The sequence below is a fragment of the Botrytis sinoallii genome (assembly GCF_014898435.1).
Source record: "Botrytis sinoallii strain Bc 23 chromosome Unknown BSIN_001, whole genome shotgun sequence".
NCBI lineage: Eukaryota > Fungi > Ascomycota > Leotiomycetes > Helotiales > Sclerotiniaceae > Botrytis > Botrytis sinoallii.
This window is the reverse complement of record NW_024066028.1, coordinates 2467110-2483971: the sequence shown is the minus strand read 5'-3', so window position 1 is coordinate 2483971 and position 16862 is coordinate 2467110. Positions and strand designations below refer to the sequence as shown.

The 16862-nt window shown below is 42.3% G+C and overlaps 5 protein-coding genes across 5 annotated transcripts; 2 read left to right on the top strand and 3 right to left on the bottom strand.

Annotated features, from left to right (window-relative positions):
- Positions 1–956: 956 nt before the first annotated feature.
- Positions 957–1334, bottom strand: EAF02_000551 (uncharacterized protein; the record flags this gene model as incomplete). Its single annotated transcript, XM_038896599.1, has 3 exons — positions 957–1082; positions 1160–1216; positions 1269–1334. The coding sequence occupies 3 exons, from the start codon at positions 1332–1334 to the stop codon at positions 957–959; spliced, it is 249 nt and encodes an 82-aa protein (XP_038763458.1).
- Positions 1335–3206: 1872 nt separating this feature from the next.
- On the top strand, positions 3207–6986 carry EAF02_000550 (uncharacterized protein). The gene is made up of 7 exons (XM_038896598.1): positions 3207–4113; positions 4235–4347; positions 4450–5379; positions 5431–5615; positions 5686–5862; positions 5925–6349; positions 6437–6986. The coding sequence occupies exons 1-7, from the start codon at positions 4036–4038 to the stop codon at positions 6722–6724; spliced, it is 2196 nt and encodes a 731-aa protein (XP_038763457.1). The 5' UTR covers positions 3207–4035; the 3' UTR covers positions 6725–6986.
- Positions 6987–8451, bottom strand: EAF02_000549 (uncharacterized protein). The gene is made up of 4 exons (XM_038896597.1): positions 8233–8451; positions 7910–8168; positions 7316–7836; positions 6987–7227 (listed from the first exon to the last, which is right to left on the bottom strand). Exons 1-4 carry the CDS (start codon positions 8285–8287, stop codon positions 7136–7138), a joined length of 927 nt encoding a protein of 308 aa, XP_038763456.1. The 5' UTR covers positions 8288–8451; the 3' UTR covers positions 6987–7135.
- Positions 8452–8636: 185 nt separating this feature from the next.
- EAF02_000548 (uncharacterized protein) lies at positions 8637–10026 on the top strand. The gene is made up of 2 exons (XM_038896596.1): positions 8637–8817; positions 8952–10026. Exons 1-2 carry the CDS (start codon positions 8755–8757, stop codon positions 9516–9518), a joined length of 630 nt encoding a protein of 209 aa, XP_038763455.1. The 5' UTR covers positions 8637–8754; the 3' UTR covers positions 9519–10026.
- Positions 10027–11222: 1196 nt separating this feature from the next.
- EAF02_000547 (uncharacterized protein) lies at positions 11223–11600 on the bottom strand (the record flags this gene model as incomplete). Its single annotated transcript, XM_038896595.1, has 1 exon — positions 11223–11600. One exon carries the CDS (start codon positions 11598–11600, stop codon positions 11223–11225), a length of 378 nt encoding a protein of 125 aa, XP_038763454.1.
- Positions 11601–16862: the final 5262 nt, after the last annotated feature.

Genomic DNA, 16862 nt, shown 5'->3' with positions numbered 1-16862 from the left:
GTTGAGGGAGCTTGAAGAATTTGCACCAAGGCGGAAAATCAAATAGATTGGTGTGGTCGAGATCTGGATAAGGTTATTACCTATTCATCAATTCATCGTTAATATTCACATCCAATTATATTAGACACGAAGTTTGGCTGTCAATTCTATGTCCAAATACCACAATACATTAGATGAGGCGCCAAAATTGAGACCTGCGATTGAGTATGCAAACAATTTCCATACACAAGTAATTGCATCCGGAGCTCATTCGCCTTAGGTTGAATCTACACAATCTATTAAAGGAAACGATGATATTCTGTTCTGTTCTACTCAAATAATAGTAGTGCTGTGTATTAACATCCCACACATATTCAAGATTCAAATGTACCAATCATTAAGCACTAGCGCAGATACCACCCTGAATTCTTGATGCAATCTCGAGGAGGGAAAGAGGCTGCATGTATGTCTTGTATAATTGGTATGTCATAGTTTTAGTAGTGCGAGAGCTGGAATTGGGTATTACATAACGACAGATCTAGTTGACTGCTTCGCGACACTCACACCATGATTTCATCATTGATTGTGGCAGATCTCTAGTCCGTCGGTTCTAGTCTTAGAGCCGAGGTTTTAGCTTGTTAGATAGGGCTGACTAAATCATAAATCATGAATCATAAACATAAAGACAATATTTGAGTGGAGATTAATGTTTTGAGGTAATGTGACTAGAGTTCCCTCCTCTACAATACGAACACTGTGAAAAGTATCGCTACATTGACTCCATTGAAAATAACACATCACTGCTAACGAAATCAATAAAGAACAAACAACAAACATTTCCATACCGATAACCCAAAACTCAGAGCCTTTCAGGTCACCCGCCATCCGATGAGATATCTTTGCTTCTTCCCTCCATCCATGCAGGCGCTGTCTCCCAGCTCGTCTCAATCAGCGAGAGCACAATTCCGCGCCTTCGTTCACTTGAGCCCGAGTCCCACAAGCGCACCATTGATCCCATCGACAACAGGCTCGAAACCCAAGGGACCCAAAATTGTCCACAGAATTTGTCGTGCATGGAGGGTTGCTGATGAGGATGCAACCCCCTAGATTTACTAGAGTGTTAGACATGAATTTCTAGTTATGTATGCAGGAGCGAGCGATTGTAGGGGTGTAAACTTGCATCATATTTGTCATCCTTTTGGATGACTTGGGAGTTCTTGTTCTCGGCCGCGGTATTCTTGGGTGATTCTCAGTGATTTAGAAGTGTGAACATGCTCATTAAGACTTACAGCGATGGGAGCCGCAATAGCGAGTGGTAGAACGATTGCTGCGATGACGAATCGTTGGAAATACATCTCGAGGGGCTGGAATGATTTGGTTATGGTGATTGTAGGCTGTAAGCTAGGAAGTTCTATGTTTGGAGAGACTAAATGAATTGGAAAGAAACAATGCCGTCAATGGGGGCTCTTTATATATTCTTCTCCCACGATCGTTACAGGATAGACCAGATTGTCATTTTCATCATTCAGCTTCCACGAGGTCGAACAAAGAAGCGTCATCTACAATGTTGAACACCACGAGGAAAGAGAACGCGATACTACAATCCTCTGTACATTCAACGGAGAAACAATGGCGTCCAATAATGGGGCTCTGAGGACATTCCACATGGGGTTCTGGAAGAAATGATGGTCCCGCCGTTGTGGTATTCAGTGACATTGGAACGATCAACTCGCACCGGCGATCTGAGGCTTTGATGGAATGAGTTTCAAAGATTTTGTGTATCTGTTCAGCTAATTAGACATCGTTGGCAAAACTTGCCAATATATTCATTCCAGGTAATGTGATCGGCGGCCGAGACGATACATCACCTCGTTGAAAGATGTTAACTGGCCATTTGGACCACCTGAGTGATCACTTTCTAGTAGATGTTGAAGAATACTGTTAGGTTGAACTCGAACATGACTGGATTCAAGAAGCTAATGATCGACAAGCTGACGTTGCCAGCCGTCATAATTGATCAAAATTCGTAAAGAAACACTGATGCAATATTCTGAAAAGAACGGTGAGGTTTGACAAGATAATAGTGATAGATCATTCCTCGAATAACCATGCCTCGAGAATTTGAGTAGGTGAGAGGAACTTCAACCGCAAAGAAGTATGTATCGGCTTAGAGTTTTCGGCCATTCCGTACCGACGTCACACTTATGTTGTCGGCCGGCAGCGCTATTACAAGCCGAGATTAACAGACCACGAGAGGTTTCAAGACACAAGAGGAATACGAAAATAATAATTGTACAGGATGACTTCAGATCTCTCGCATGTAAAGCGCATCCCCGAATAAGATTGACGGAGCGAGCTCCGGACGACCCGTCACAACATCACAAATCAAGACGAATAATCGGCTAGTACACCCCCAAAGAACATCGTTTGCTCGTATCACGATGAAATCGATCGAGATTCGCTGTTGAGTGAGAAACCGATAGGGCGAAGGAGGAGTCGGAGGTATCTCCCTAGGCTAATGTCTACCCTACTGCTCAATCCAATAAACAGAATAAGATATACAAATTCCATACGATACGATGCGCAATCGTACAACTTGCGCATAATCTCAATGCCGTGTTAGTCGAGTTGTACGCCTCCATTGCTGATGTTGTTGTTGTCATTCGTTATCACGAGTGCTTGAGGTAACAGAACAATTCTTGCCCTACCAAGAATTAGTGGGGATGAATGGCCTGACGGAGATATCTCCTGTTCATCAAAAGCGTGACTTGACCTGATGGCATTGTTGTCTGTCTCTTGAGTTGGGTAAGATTTACATATGGCAACAAGAAGATATGGTCCATGCGGAACGTACCTGATATGTATGTAAGTAGGTAGGTAGCTATATGAAGTATCTTCCCATCTTGCTCCTTCTCTAGACTGCTTTCCCTTTACTCTGTGACGAAGATTTGTGCTGTGTACTCTGCATATGATCCAGAGTATCCTAATTACCTACCTCCTACCTATCTATCTACCTCGTATATCTAGTACGACCAACCGACCTGGGCAGAAGTAGTGCTCCTAAAAACAAGCCTGGAAAGTTGTTTCTGTATAACTAACTGTATGACATTGTGATGTCACCGATACTTATTTAGTTCTTGCTTTTGTTGTCATAAACTCCATTAAAATATCTTTATCGTTGATGATAAGCCCTCAAAGAAGTCAAAGAAGTCAAAGAAGTCAAAGAAACTAATGGATCAAAAAGAACTATTTCAACTTCGCCTCCTTGCCCTTTCGCCATGTCCGCTTTATAAGCTTACTCATTAATCATTGCTTATCTAATGAGGCTAAAACCCCTTTTGTTACCATATTACATAAAAGAGAACCATGTTCTTTCATTGGATCAGATTCAAAATTGGTATAAATTCATCCATCCTACCTTCGGAGGCGGACATCATCACCGGTGATGTTCAACTTGATCAAATCTCCCATGTTTTTTGATCGGGTTCTTTGATGATTGATCGGAGGCATCTCCACAGAATTCAGATCCCTCTTATGCAACCTTGCAATTTTAAACAAATATGATAGACGAATAGTCAACCCGTTTTTGTGATGCAATTTATACATGGTGGTCGTCGCTGAATCCCGAATACCTTCTCTTTTTTTTTTTTTTTTTTTGACAAAGCAAGAACAAAGTTTATCATTGTTTTGGGAAAGAAAATTCACTGTCGCATATGATCCCATCCTTTGAGTCAATTCTTTCGAGAAAGTAACCCTGAGTACTAGGTACCCGGCGTCTCTAAATGTTCCAACAGGCACCTTGGATAAGAACAGTGGCAGCAATATCGCCAATAATATCAGCATCAAATATAACGTGGTCATCCAGCAACAATTCCATAACCGGCGGCCAAAGAAATTGTTTTACAGGAGCTACATCGCTATGCTCTATCCTCGCTGAGCCGACAAGAAACGAATGCGCCGCAACTCTGAAGGGATACGATAAAACACCTATTAAGAACACATCAAATAATCCGTTGCATCCACGGAACCCTTCCACGACGAAGGAATCAAGTTCCAATGAACCAAGACTCGGCATCTAGTTCCACTCTTGGAGCAGCTCCAGTGCGGAAGGACAGAGGACCGATCGCGAGCCAGGTTGGTGTTTGCCCTTCACCACTTTCCCATACACCCTTTTCAAAGAAACCCCCAATGATGTGATTTGTGAAAACATTGTGTTATAATGTTGCTAAAGTGAACTGACGTTTAACTTCTCAAGGCTTGTGATGTTTGTCGACAACGGAAGCAGAGATGTGACGAGAGCCGTCCAAAGTGCGGTCTTTGTACACGCTTGAAGATAGACTGCAACTATAGGGAGCCCGTACCGACAAAGTAAGTGCTGCAAGGCATGTTTCGGACGATTCAATACTGCGAACGGAATTAGAAATGTTTTAGTCTTCTCATCTGCAATGGACCTGACTGAGAGCATCATAGGAAAGACAAAACCATGGTTGAAATCCTGGATCGAGTGAAAAATATAGAGAGTATACTCGGACAATTCCCTCAACTCTCGACGGGCATCGCAGAGTTCAAGCCAAGTCAGACGCCACTTACTCATTCATCATTGAACGACCCCCCTAGCTTCAAAACCGAGGGACATACGTTCGCAACCTCGTTCTCACACCCAAACGAAATAATTACAGGTCGAATACATGCAAACTCTTTATATCGTCACTATACTGCGTCTCACAAGATTTTGTTATGGCCAGCTATACAGCAACTTCTTCTACAAGTTGCGCCATCAAACAATGGCAACGGCAAACTTCTGGCAAGGGGGTCAGTATTCATGGTTAGCATACAGGCCTCGAGACCTCAATTATCCTTAGATATAGATCTACAAGAGAAACCGTTTGTAGGCATGCAATCATTGGCGAGTAGAGTTGTTGGGGGCTCGCGAACAACATTTCCGGGCTTGTCCCAGGAAGCTATGCTTCAACTGGCGGTGTCTTATTTCGATACGTTCAACTTTCTATACCCTTTCATGGATAGACAAACTTTCCTTTCTGATACATTAGTGAAAGTGGTGTCTGAAGGATTCGATGGAGACATGGAATCCGTTATTGCCTTGCTAATATTCGCGCTTGGAGAAGTAGCGCTTGAAGGATCCTGCGGCTCTCCTGTCGATATCCACCAAGCACGGCCTAGTGGCATCAGAGGCGGGTCGGGGCCATCCAAACCACCAGGACTATCCTTTTTTAATGAAGCGATGAAAAGGATTGGCTGTGTCTTGACAGAATGCAGTCTTGAAAATGTGCAGATGTTTTGCCTGACAGCGTGCGTTTCAATTTCAATTATGAGTTTGTCGAACTCGACTAATTTAATACTTGACGTAGACTATATTACCAATCCTGTTACCGCCATCTGGTAATTATTGGAACCAAAAGCTTGAACGAGTGGCAGTTGATGTAATCGTAGGACTTTTGGAGGACGATGGTTTCTGCTTCATCAGCATGTGATATGCTTATCACGTCGTCAGCACACCGATTCTCCTTCTTCCTTCTCAAAACCTTCTGACCGAACTATAGGGATAGCTTTGACTGGAAATCTCCGAAGGGCGACCTTATCAAACGTGCGTATTGGCATTGTGCCACCATGGAGACGTGAGTGCTTTGATACTTCAAATTCCTTTCATGCTATTGAGAGATAATAGGACTTTACACCTCGACATAGATTTGCCACTTACCTCTATGATGAATCTCGAGACGCACATTGAAATGCCACTTTTCCCCATGCCATCTAGTGAAGATGATTTGAAGGGGGACCAGGAATCCAATTGGCAAGCACATAGTTCTTCAGTACTAGCACTACGAAGAATTTGCGTCCAGATGCAGAATGGAATTTCCGAGAGTAAGCATGCGATTTGCAAAATCTTTTCACTGTTTTGGATAAAACTGATTTCTCAACCAAAGTGGCCAAGATGGACGCCAACTCCTCTTGCTCGGAAGGTTACACCTTCCTAACCGCAGCCGGAGTACGGCAACTCGCATCCCAGCTAACTCAATGGCGCGGCCTACTCCCCACCCCACTCCAATGGGCAGAAGATGAGCCCGCGAGTTTTCCTTTTGTGCAAACGCCTGAACGAGATATCGGGAATATCGATCCCAATTTCACATCACCAATATCACAGAAAAGTCCCCGTCCGGTCCTCTTCTCCACTGACATCGATGAGGAACCGGTCAGGTATCTTTATGCATATGACATACAAGTTGCGACACTTAGAACTAGATACTATTACGCCAAATACATGGTTTATCGACCTTTTGTGTATAAAGTATTGCATTCTCCGGAATTGGTGACGCCAGAGGATGCCCAAAATGTTGTGGAATGTCTACGAGTATGTTATCTCTACTGTCATCTTTCTTCCTTTCCCTTTTACTGTTACCTTTATCTTCGCCTCGCCCCTATTAACAATACGCAATAGTCCTGTCTCCTGTGGCCCATTCTCCTCTCACCCCCATCCCGTTGCAAACGTCTAATACCCTACCTCTTCACCTGGTCTCAAATATTCCTCAGTATCTTAATCATCGTACATCTCTCGAAAGGCAACATGATGCTGAAGGATATTTGTGATAACATGTGTGGAGAGCGATACCATTTAGAGATTGATGAAACTGTGAGGCTAATGTTGGATTGGATTCGGGACTTGAAAGATGCTGAGGATCCAATTGCGCTTTGGTGTTGGAATATGCTGAGAGGCATTTATTGGTAGGTCTTTTATTTACACTTCATCAAACACTCGTCGATGGTGGGTACGTGTGATGGTGGGGAATAAAATTAGGTAAATACGTCTCCAAAGTTTGGGTGTGGCTCGGAGATTACGTATGACGCAGAGAATCACTGTGAATGAAAGGGAAAGGAAAGATGCGGCCGCGTGCTTAGGTATTTATGATGTGGCGGATAAGATCAAGGAAGCCATGCATAAATGTATGATGAGATGGCACAAGGATGTTACGATCATGAAGAACTTGGAAGGACGAACATCGAAACCCAGTAGTTAGAAGAGGCTCGCCAATTAAAGACCCAAAAATTCGGCCAGAATACAAAATGTCTATCGCATTACATGTCTCAACCCCAATATAGCAGCTCACCAGACCGTGCAGCATGTACTGTAACCCGGTAATCACAACTTTGACTCCTTTCTTCGTACGAATGAATCGTCTAGTAAGTAATCAGGGTATCTCTTTGCTCCGGCCATTCCTGCCGGGAGCCTCCCTATTTGGACTCGGTTAGTAGAAATAACTTAGCGAGGGTGAATGAAAGGGTTGGGGGGAACGAAGAATTAGGAAATAATAAAACGTACAATTTCCTCCGTCAATAACCAAAACTTCACCATTGACAAAGCTGCCTGCATCGCTGAACAAGTACACAGTTCCGTCTGCAATTTCCTTTACTGTGCCATATCTCCCCAACGGATTTCTTCTTTGCGCATCCCCGCTTGCTTCGCTCTCCTTATCCCCTAGTCTTGCCATTCCCTCCGTTCCTTCTATGGGTCCTGGAGTAATCACATTACTAGTTATCCCCCGTGGACCGTATTCCAACGCGGCCGTTGCAGAAATAGCGTCGACGCCTGCTTTTGCTGCTGCTGCGTGCCCCTGAAGTGGCATTCCTGTGAAATGGAACGCGGCAGAGATGAAAATTATGCGACCTCCGGTGTTGGGATTAGAAGCTGTGTTTGGATGGTCAGAGGCGGATTTAATGAGGTATGGGAGAGTAGCTTTGAGGGTGTTGAAGGAGCCGAGAGTATCGATTTCAAGGACAGTCCGGAAAGCGTTTGAGGAGAGACCTTCGAGGGGTGAAATAAAATTTCCTGCTGCTCCGGCGCTGTTGGAGTGGTCATGTTAGAGCGTGTCATTGATACAAGTGAAGGAAAGGGAAATGGGTTAAGCAATCATACATAACGAAGTCAATGCCCCCTAATGCCCTCACGCATGTCTCTACCGCACTCTCCAAATTCTTTATGTTTCTCACATCTACACCGCCGATTCCAATGACCTTCGATCCGTAACGTGCAGTCGAAATGGATTTGGCCATAGATTCAGTCTTGGATGGATTGCGTCCGATAATACACGCGTTGGCGCCTAGGTGAACCATTGCACGCACTTGAGCGGAACATATCGAACCTGCTCCGCCAGTGCAGAAGACGACTTTGTTGTCTAGAGAGAACATGATTAGCGTGCGAAAATACAGCAAACTGTGCTGTCTGTTAGAAGTCCATACCGAAGATACCGTTCCGCCAGACGTCGGAGAGATATTCTGATCGAGGTAGAGCCATGTTTGTTTATATCTTGAGGATCAAAGGGGTGTTTGTAATTTTGAGGCGGAATTGATGATATAGAATAGATACTTATACGTCTTTGTTTTTACGATTAGTTCCTAAATACAACAGCTTATTAGGATCAATGGGAAAACCAAGTCACTCGAATTACTGGACTAGAGTAGGACATAAATTACCTACCTGCGTACAAAATCCGGGGTTTCAAGCCTCGGTCCGGCGATTCATTGACAAGTTCCGGGAGCCAAGATGTGATTACATAATATCATAATCGATCCATTGCTCCATTGAAGAGAATGACGGCGGATTTCCCTTAGTTCGGCACTTCTATTTCCGCTAAGCTGATTAAATAAATACCTAGCCATATCAACAACTTAGATCCCAGTTTATATCCATCACCCTATCTTTGCGTATTGAACAATCCTTCAGCGAGAATATATCTGAGAAGGATATTAATCGGTGACAAGATGTCTACAAAGACTGTTTCGACTTTGAAGTTTGTGGGATCGATTTCCCTTGGCCTACTTACTGTAAGTTTCTTGCATCACCCCACTATAGCTTGTCATTCCAGACTTTACAGCTTGTTGTTTCTATTAGTTTATTATCATCTTCTATCCCCTGAATCTATTGTGAACTCATCGGGCTGACAATCATTAAAAAACAGGGCGTTTCCTATACCCTTTCATCTCTCACGATCCCAGCCTTCCTAACCCTCCCATCCGCCACTCTCGCATCTCGTTCCTACAGCTCCCTGACTACTCTCGCCACAACACATACTCGTGCGCTCACATGGATTTCATCCTGGTCTTTCCTTCTCGCCTTTTATTTCTCGCCTCGAGGACAAAGACATCCATATCTCCTCTGGACCTCGCTCTTCGCCGCCTCAAGCTCAATCGTTGATAAACTCATCCCACTTGCCATAGGCTCCACAGGTCCAAGACGCATTGCACAGAAGAAACGATCAAAGAAACCTATGAGTCCTAGACAAATGGATGCAAGTTACGAGGTGTTGAGCAAGAGCGCGAGAGATTATGAAAGTGCGGGGTTGGCAAGTAGTGAGGAGGAAATGGATGATAACGTCAACGGGGAAGAAGTGAGAGAGGAGATGGAGGGATTCATGGCCAGCCAAGTTGTCAGGACTGTGGTTGCCGGTTTGGGCTTTGCGATGAGTGTTGTGGGTATTTGGGGAGACGGAGGGTTCACTGAGGTCGTTTTTGTGGATGTTGTGTAAGTAAGGATGAAATGGGTTGAGGTTACGGCTGTGAGGCACGCGATATGAGAGATATAACGAAGCATATGACATTGACGAAAGACGAGAGGCGTAACATGGATGCGAGTTCTGGGCTAGCCTTGAACCTTGTATGGTGGGATTGGTCGAGAGGTTCATAGGCGCGATTGGGTGGCAAACGATGTACTCCTATTCTTTCATTATGTACGGATGTTGAAACCTCTCATTGACTATAAAACTTGCTCCCATCTCAATGTTCGGAGTTTGGGCTTCTCTATCTGATAATCCGATAACGGTCAAAGAATTCCGGGTGCAAAGGATTGGACGCTGTCTGCCGTTCAGTATACTACAAACATTCATGGAAACTTGATATTTAAGGCAAAGATTTTAAAATTTACTTTGTTACGCTACTACTGTTTTTCACCCACTCCATCTCTATATGAACTGTCTGTGGAACTTCCATTAGCAAGTCGTTTCAATATCCATCTCTACGATGCAAGTAATACATTTACACAGAATTTGAACTTCGGTAATCATCCGAGTGTGTGAAGAAATGTATGTGAATACATCCATAATTCCACCTCTTCTAGTTTCTTTATACTTAAGACCTTGATCCTTTCTTATAAAGAACCGATGGAGGCGTGTATGATAGTGGTGCCTCCATGGTGTGCTCAATGTCGAAAGTATTACGTGGGAGGTCGCTCTAGGTCGCTTATGATATCTTTCTCGTAGTGTACGTATGTATGAATTAAATATTATAATTTGTATTCCTCTGACCGTAAGGTTTAGCAGCGGTAAATTGCCAAGCACAGATAGGAGTCCTGATACTTTTGCAGTGCAGTTTGACACCCGATGCTTTCAGATGTGCAACGTGACTGAAAGGTTCGATCAGTTTGAAATACTGAATCCATTTCGAGTGTTTTTTTGCTTTTAGATATCGAAATTCATATCGAGTCATTCTAATAGTTCGGACTACAAGACACTATGAGTGTAGGGGTATATTGGTATATGGGTTTGATTACAAAGTGTAAAGAGCAGAGACGGATCGAGGTAAAATAGGGAGGGCGTCTGTTAATCGGCGAGTTTATTTTGGTATGAGCTTTTAGGGGATGAACGAATGATCAAAGAGATGCTAATGCCGAATGCATGGGATTTGATAGAGTATGCGAATGATGAATAGGTCGAGTGGTGGCTTGAACTTTGATGAGTTCGTTTCGCCTAATCCACAACTAAGAATAGAAAGTGTGGGTGGCAAAAAGAGGATTGAAGTCCTGTTTCTTGAAAATGACTAGGATAGGGATCATTCTGTTCTTTAGAAAATGTTTTTGATGAAAGTTATGAGAAGAGTACGTTTTAGGATACTTACGACTGAACACTTGTGCGTGGATATTGCTTCATGTGCAGAATGATGTCAATAGAATTGCAAAAACTGTCTCCGTGATGTACGGAACAACGAGCCCAATTTTGTTTCCATGAATGAAGATATGTACTTAATCAAGACTGAATAATAACCTATGAACAAGAACCTGACTCACAATCACAATCTTCAGACTAGATGTAACTCTCATCGCTCCCGAATGCAGGTTCGGCCCAGCACAACCCTCAATACCGTATCCGAATTGACCATTTCGCAACACAATAAACCAATCGGTGTAAATATGAGCATGCACACTCGATCAAAACCGCAAATTCACGTCAGAGAGGCCTCTAACACCAGCTTCTCATCCACTTGTATTGTATCGTTTGGGCTGTATATGGATCCTCGGTTGCACCCATATCGTAAGGACCAAATGTCTTATAAGGTGTCTTATACTCAATCAGCTTTGACTGAGCATTTGGTCCAGTCTTGATGAATATAGTTGCGCTGTAGCCATCATCGCAGCCTGTGAGAGTAAGATTCATCCCTGTAGTTTCATCAGGCACGACGTCGGAGGGAACCCATTGATTATAGCATCGAGGCCAGGAATTATCCATGACGATACCTTGCCAGCCTTCGATCAACCATTCGGAAACTACTGTAAGACAAGCATTGGTGGGAAAGACAAGAAGTGGGAGAACTGTGAGGGATGGTGTTTGGAATTTCATGTTGAGAAGGATGGAGTAAGTTTGTGCGGTTGTTGATGCAGAAGAGAGGCTTTTGTGACGGTAGTCTGACGAGCAATGACCTCAAAGTGAGTAGAAGAAGAGATCAGAATCCAATGAATGTGAGTTGATTTTCATCCGCATACATGTTGTGGAACAATGCCCGATTTATATCTTCATTGCAGTACACTTGAACGAGCTTGGCGAACAGGAAGGAAACTCCCCTGATGGCCCGATATGTGACCAACTTATTTTATATAGACTAACACTTGACATTTCCTCATAATTGCCAGACTCATTCCTTTGCACTCTGTTATTGGCATTTAATTCATGTTCAGAAGGAATTTAGATTGGGATAATGGGTCATGTCTGGCGGTAAATGATCCTTCGCGCAAATACTCATACGATATAATATCCAGAAATGGGGTTAAAGTAAGGTTAATTCCAGTTGAATGGAAAGAGAATAATCTTCTATGGACGCTCAACCGAAGAATCATCAAAATGTATTACTCATGGCTGGGATTTTGACAGCCGCTTTTATATTTAGATTGATTGAAAGATACAGTGCTGTGCTGTGCTATGCGACAGAGCCAACTAGACGCCTTGGACCACTGTAAATTGCTATAATTCCAGGGTACGATCTACACTTTCCATTCGACTTCGAATGGTGAAGCATTGCTTTTTGAGCCCTAGAATTATAATCCTAGAATTACAATCATTCATTCCATGTAGCTCGATGGTCAACGTTCGGATGTCTACGGATTGTGTATTTGCTTGAACAATGCCGAAAAGCATGCAATGAATTTGCACTAGGAAACGCGCAAAATATGATATTGCCTCGTCCACACCAGATTACCTAAGTACCTAGTCAACAAGAGATTGGTAAGCTGGTTCCGATGGAGTAAGGTAGGTCTTCAAATCATGGTATTCATGATGAGTTCGGTAGCTTCGTTCGGCTTCATATATATTTGGTCGAAATTGTGGCAATGTGAAGAATTTGTCGAGATGTGACACCAATAACAAGATATAAAAACCGTTATAATCATCAGTTGACTTGCCTTTCGAGGGTATTGATCGTCGAAATTGATGCACAGCCGGTGTAAGACTATCGAGGAATCAATGGGCTAATCTTTCTGCCGCGATATCGCCTCATCTGCTACAGTATCATTAGAATAGCGTGCCAAGTGAGATAAATTGAGCAGGTTCGGTTTCTCGTACTACAAGAGAACCTGTAGTCCCATCTTAAAGGTGTAAAGAATGGAAGTCTTGGCGATGCGAAAGTCTCCATCGAGAAAAAATCGATATAATGAGGTCAATTCGATGTCACTAGTCAGTTGTGATACGACGAACTTACAGAACACGAGGGGCTGCCGAGAGTGCTCAAACCCGTTGTATTCCGTGGCGCGTCGACTCGACATGAATATATATGAAGAAGAAAGCCATATTTACGTACCTCAAATGATCATCCATATTGAGAGTCGACTTCGTAAAGAATCTCGAGCATCCATATGGGTATGAATTTTTGCTCATGGAAATGTTTTTGCATCTGACTGCTTGTAGATGTTTGAGCTCGACAAACACACACCCACTGTAACCTCGCCATCGACCCTCTAATACGGACACGAGTAGCGAGTATCTAGTTACTCAATTAGGTGTTTACTGACTACCAAATTAGACACATCGTGCGTATGCGTACCTAGGTATCGTATGTATCTTCTTCTTCTTCTTCTTCTTCTTCTTCTTCTTCTTCTTCTTCTTCTTCTTCTTCTTCTTCTTTCTTTCTCTTCAACTCTCCCTTTACTTCTGTTCGTTTGTCCCTTTTCCCTATATCTATTACTTACATTGATACTTCGCCATTCTGGTCACTATTACATGGCATGGCTATTGTGGTTGTATGCTAGTGATCATCTTTTGCCTGTTCAGAACCACTTCGGTCTTTGGCTGTCTTCAATTCGGCTTTCAATACATTATTCCATCAATGATCTTCCGCTTCTCCAGCTCCAAATCTTCTTAGGTACTGGTATGGTGTGGGATACGACCGGGGGAAGTTTCTCTGTCAATCTCCGATCTTATCATGATTCTCTTGGCATTCTGCATGCGCATACTTTTGCAGCTTTCGACACATCAAAGGGTCCTTGGGGTACACAAACTACTACCGATCACTGTTACTTGGCGAGTGCCGCACCATTCTTCCATATTCTGGATAAAGGGCATTTGCAGTTATCTTCTTATCTTGTCGGGTATGCAGTATTCACTACGTCCTTTGAAGCATCTGTAGATTCGTCACCAAGAATTGAGCTGTATCTAAGGTTATGGGTATTTCGCAGGCCAGCTCCTCGTTGCCGTTTGACCTTGCAGATTCCCTCCAAATTCGGCTCACAGATGCTAAATTTCCCCCTTCAATCCTTTCCGCATCTTTATGTGCCTGTCTCCAAAGAATTCAACCTTGCTTTTCACCATCGCATCTTACTCCCCTCACATCTGCATCGTGCATGGAAAGCGACTCGACCTTAAACCCTGAAATATGGGTCGCGACAACTTTACTTTCTTTGGGCACGGTCGCAGAAACTATCCATCTTCTCAATACATGGGTTATGTGATATGGCGTGTCATACGGACATTTTTGTCCAAAACAATTTATTTATCTGATTTACTATAATTCGATCTTAAAAACTATCATTTGATATTTAAAATGATTATATAATATTCTATTATTATCTATTAAAAACATTATACTATTATCTAATCTATTAGAAGATTGAGTGGAAGAGGCCTCTATATTGACTATATAGTTATGTGTGTAAGCATATTGATCTCCCCGTAGTATTATATGAGGGGATCAATATGCCTGTCTATAGTTTGTCTAATCTAGCCCGTTTAGGTAGCTGTATTACTAATCACTACACATACTTAGCATTAATAACTTCTATTCCTTTTAAACACTCCTCTATAGAAATTACCACCTTTAATCTCCTTGATCTTCTATATCTCTACTATCTCAATCCCAATATGTTTTTGAATCTTTCGAATACTATTCTTGCTAAGGGTTTAATTATTCTATCTATTATTATATTTGATGTATTGATATAACTAGTTATTACCTTTTCTTTTTTAATAAGATTTTTGATGAAATGATAATATATATTAATATACTTTGATTATTTATATAAATATGGATTTTTGATTAAAGTAATTGCTTTTTAATTATTATCTAATAATTAAACAATATCTCTATATACAGATATATATTCAGCCTTTCCAAAATCTTTGAATACTTAAACTAACCATCTCTCTTGCTTAATGAAAGAAGAGATCAAGGCGCAGGCAGGAGAGGAACCAATGCAATTACAGAGTCTCTAAGTACGGAGTGAACCCTTTCACAGGGAGGGCCAACTGGATTATTAGTTTCAAGAAGACAGTAAAACCATTCCGGCTATTTAATGTCAGTGAATACTCGAAGCCCTTTGATAGATCGCGATGCCCTCAACTACAACAGCACTCCAACGAGTACTAGCTATACTGTAACCCGTATGTATATTATCGCCCGGCTCGTTGCTCTAGATACAGCAAACTAACTACTAAATACACTAATAGAAAGATCTATAAACAATACCAAAACAATACTCAATGTACAGAATGCCTAAAACCCTTCCGATTCACATACAGCAATTGCTCTACAGCACCACAATCAATCAATAAAAAACTAATCAAGCTTATCCACCGACAAATGAGAGAAGTCAGAATCACTAGCCAAAGGGAGACTCAGGAAGTACACAAGGGAAAGGCACCTGCTCCAACGCCAGCCAAACAGCCTCAAGTGGTTATCCCCAGACCCCCTATACCGAGAGCCCGCATCACTGCCTACAAGAACGAATAGCAACTAGTAAACCGATCACCCAAACAAGCCCGATCAGGGGAGGGCCCTTTCAACAATCCGATTCACATCCCAGACCGTAACCCTCCGCACTATGCTAATAAAGGGGTAAACTATAATGTAGTAGCTATAGTTGAAAAAGCCTTCTTATCTCCCGATTCTGAAATGAGTGAGGAAAATGAATCAAACACCAACAAAGCCGCCACCATTCCTGTATAAGTCGCACAACCAATACAAACTCAACAAAAGGAAGAGGACTTACAATCGCATGGGCGAATATAGGGCGCGAACACTCCAATCATATTACCCTCCTACAAATCGCTGGAAAGGCTAATATGGATATTATCTATATCCAAGAACCCCGACTATACAATAACTCAGCAACCCAAAATCATACCGTATATAACCAATACCAGCCGATCAACACCTAGGAAGCGGCTAATAGCCCTGAGCATAGACTACAAGTGATCACTTATATACAAAAAGAAGGCAACTTGAAGATCAAACAAATAAGACAGACCAGAAACAGAAACCTACTTTAAATCAATATTAACGGATACTCGATCCTCAATACCTACCACACCCCACTTAATCTGTTGATAATAGAATATATACTCGGACTAGAAATTGCCCCAAAGACTGGTACAATCATCGGAGATAACTTTAATACTAAGTATAATCTGTGGGAACCCAGAGTAGCAATTGTTAACCAAGGTGATATACTTGTATAATAGGCTATTGAACAGGGAATGAAATATATCGGGACTCCTAGTGCCCCTATGCATGCAAGGGGATACATTCTGAACCTGACCTTTTCCAATCTGATTATTGCTACAACAATGATTGATAACAATCTGTACAACAGCTTCGATTACACCATTCAAGTTACTACCATCTCAGATAAAGAAATCTCTGAATACAAGCAAGCGTATATTTGGATATGCAATTCAGATTTACCCTATCTAACAGGTATAATAGCCAACCGTTTAGCAAATCTCCAGAACCCGGACCTCCGATTTACCTATAATATCGATAGACTAATCATTAGACTCACAAGTACACTAAGTGTCTCTATAATAGCTGTAGAGCAGAAAGATCGCAAACCCTACCGATTATCCCTATAATAAACCAACAAGTGTAAGGAGGCATACCGAACATACACACAAGCTAAAAGAACTAGAACTGCAGACAGAATAGCAACTACCCAACAGAATCTATAAAGGGTCATACGAGCATCGAAACAAACCTATTGAACTAAGCGCTTGGATAATGTACAGGATAATCAGGAACTATACAAAGTCATAAACTGATACAAGCTGATCCCAAAAACAGGCCTCAAGACCCCTCCTCTAGTAATCGAAGGCCAGGAGATTACTGATATCAAAGAAAAA

Bases quoted from the DNA above. Each gene is read 5' to 3' on its own strand.
- EAF02_000550 (XM_038896598.1), top strand. From the start codon at position 4,036: ATGAACCAAGACTCGGCATCTAGTTCCACTCTTGGAGCAGCTCCAGTG. The intron at 4,114-4,234 runs GTTGGTGTTTGC...TAACTTCTCAAG, and splicing joins GAGGACCGATCGCGAGCCAG to GCTTGTGATGTTTGTCGACA. The intron at 6,350-6,436 runs GTATGTTATCTC...AATACGCAATAG, and splicing joins ATGTTGTGGAATGTCTACGA to TCCTGTCTCCTGTGGCCCAT.
- EAF02_000549 (XM_038896597.1), bottom strand. From the start codon at position 8,287: ATGGCTCTACCTCGATCAGAATATCTCTCCGACGTCTGGCGGAACGGT. The intron at 8,169-8,232 runs GTATGGACTTCT...TGTTCTCTCTAG, and splicing joins CTGGCGGAACGGTATCTTCG to ACAACAAAGTCGTCTTCTGC. The intron at 7,837-7,909 runs GTATGATTGCTT...CCACTCCAACAG, and splicing joins GGGGGCATTGACTTCGTTAT to CGCCGGAGCAGCAGGAAATT.
- EAF02_000548 (XM_038896596.1), top strand. From the start codon at position 8,755: ATGTCTACAAAGACTGTTTCGACTTTGAAGTTTGTGGGATCGATTTCC. The intron at 8,818-8,951 runs GTAAGTTTCTTG...ATTAAAAAACAG, and splicing joins TTTCCCTTGGCCTACTTACT to GGCGTTTCCTATACCCTTTC.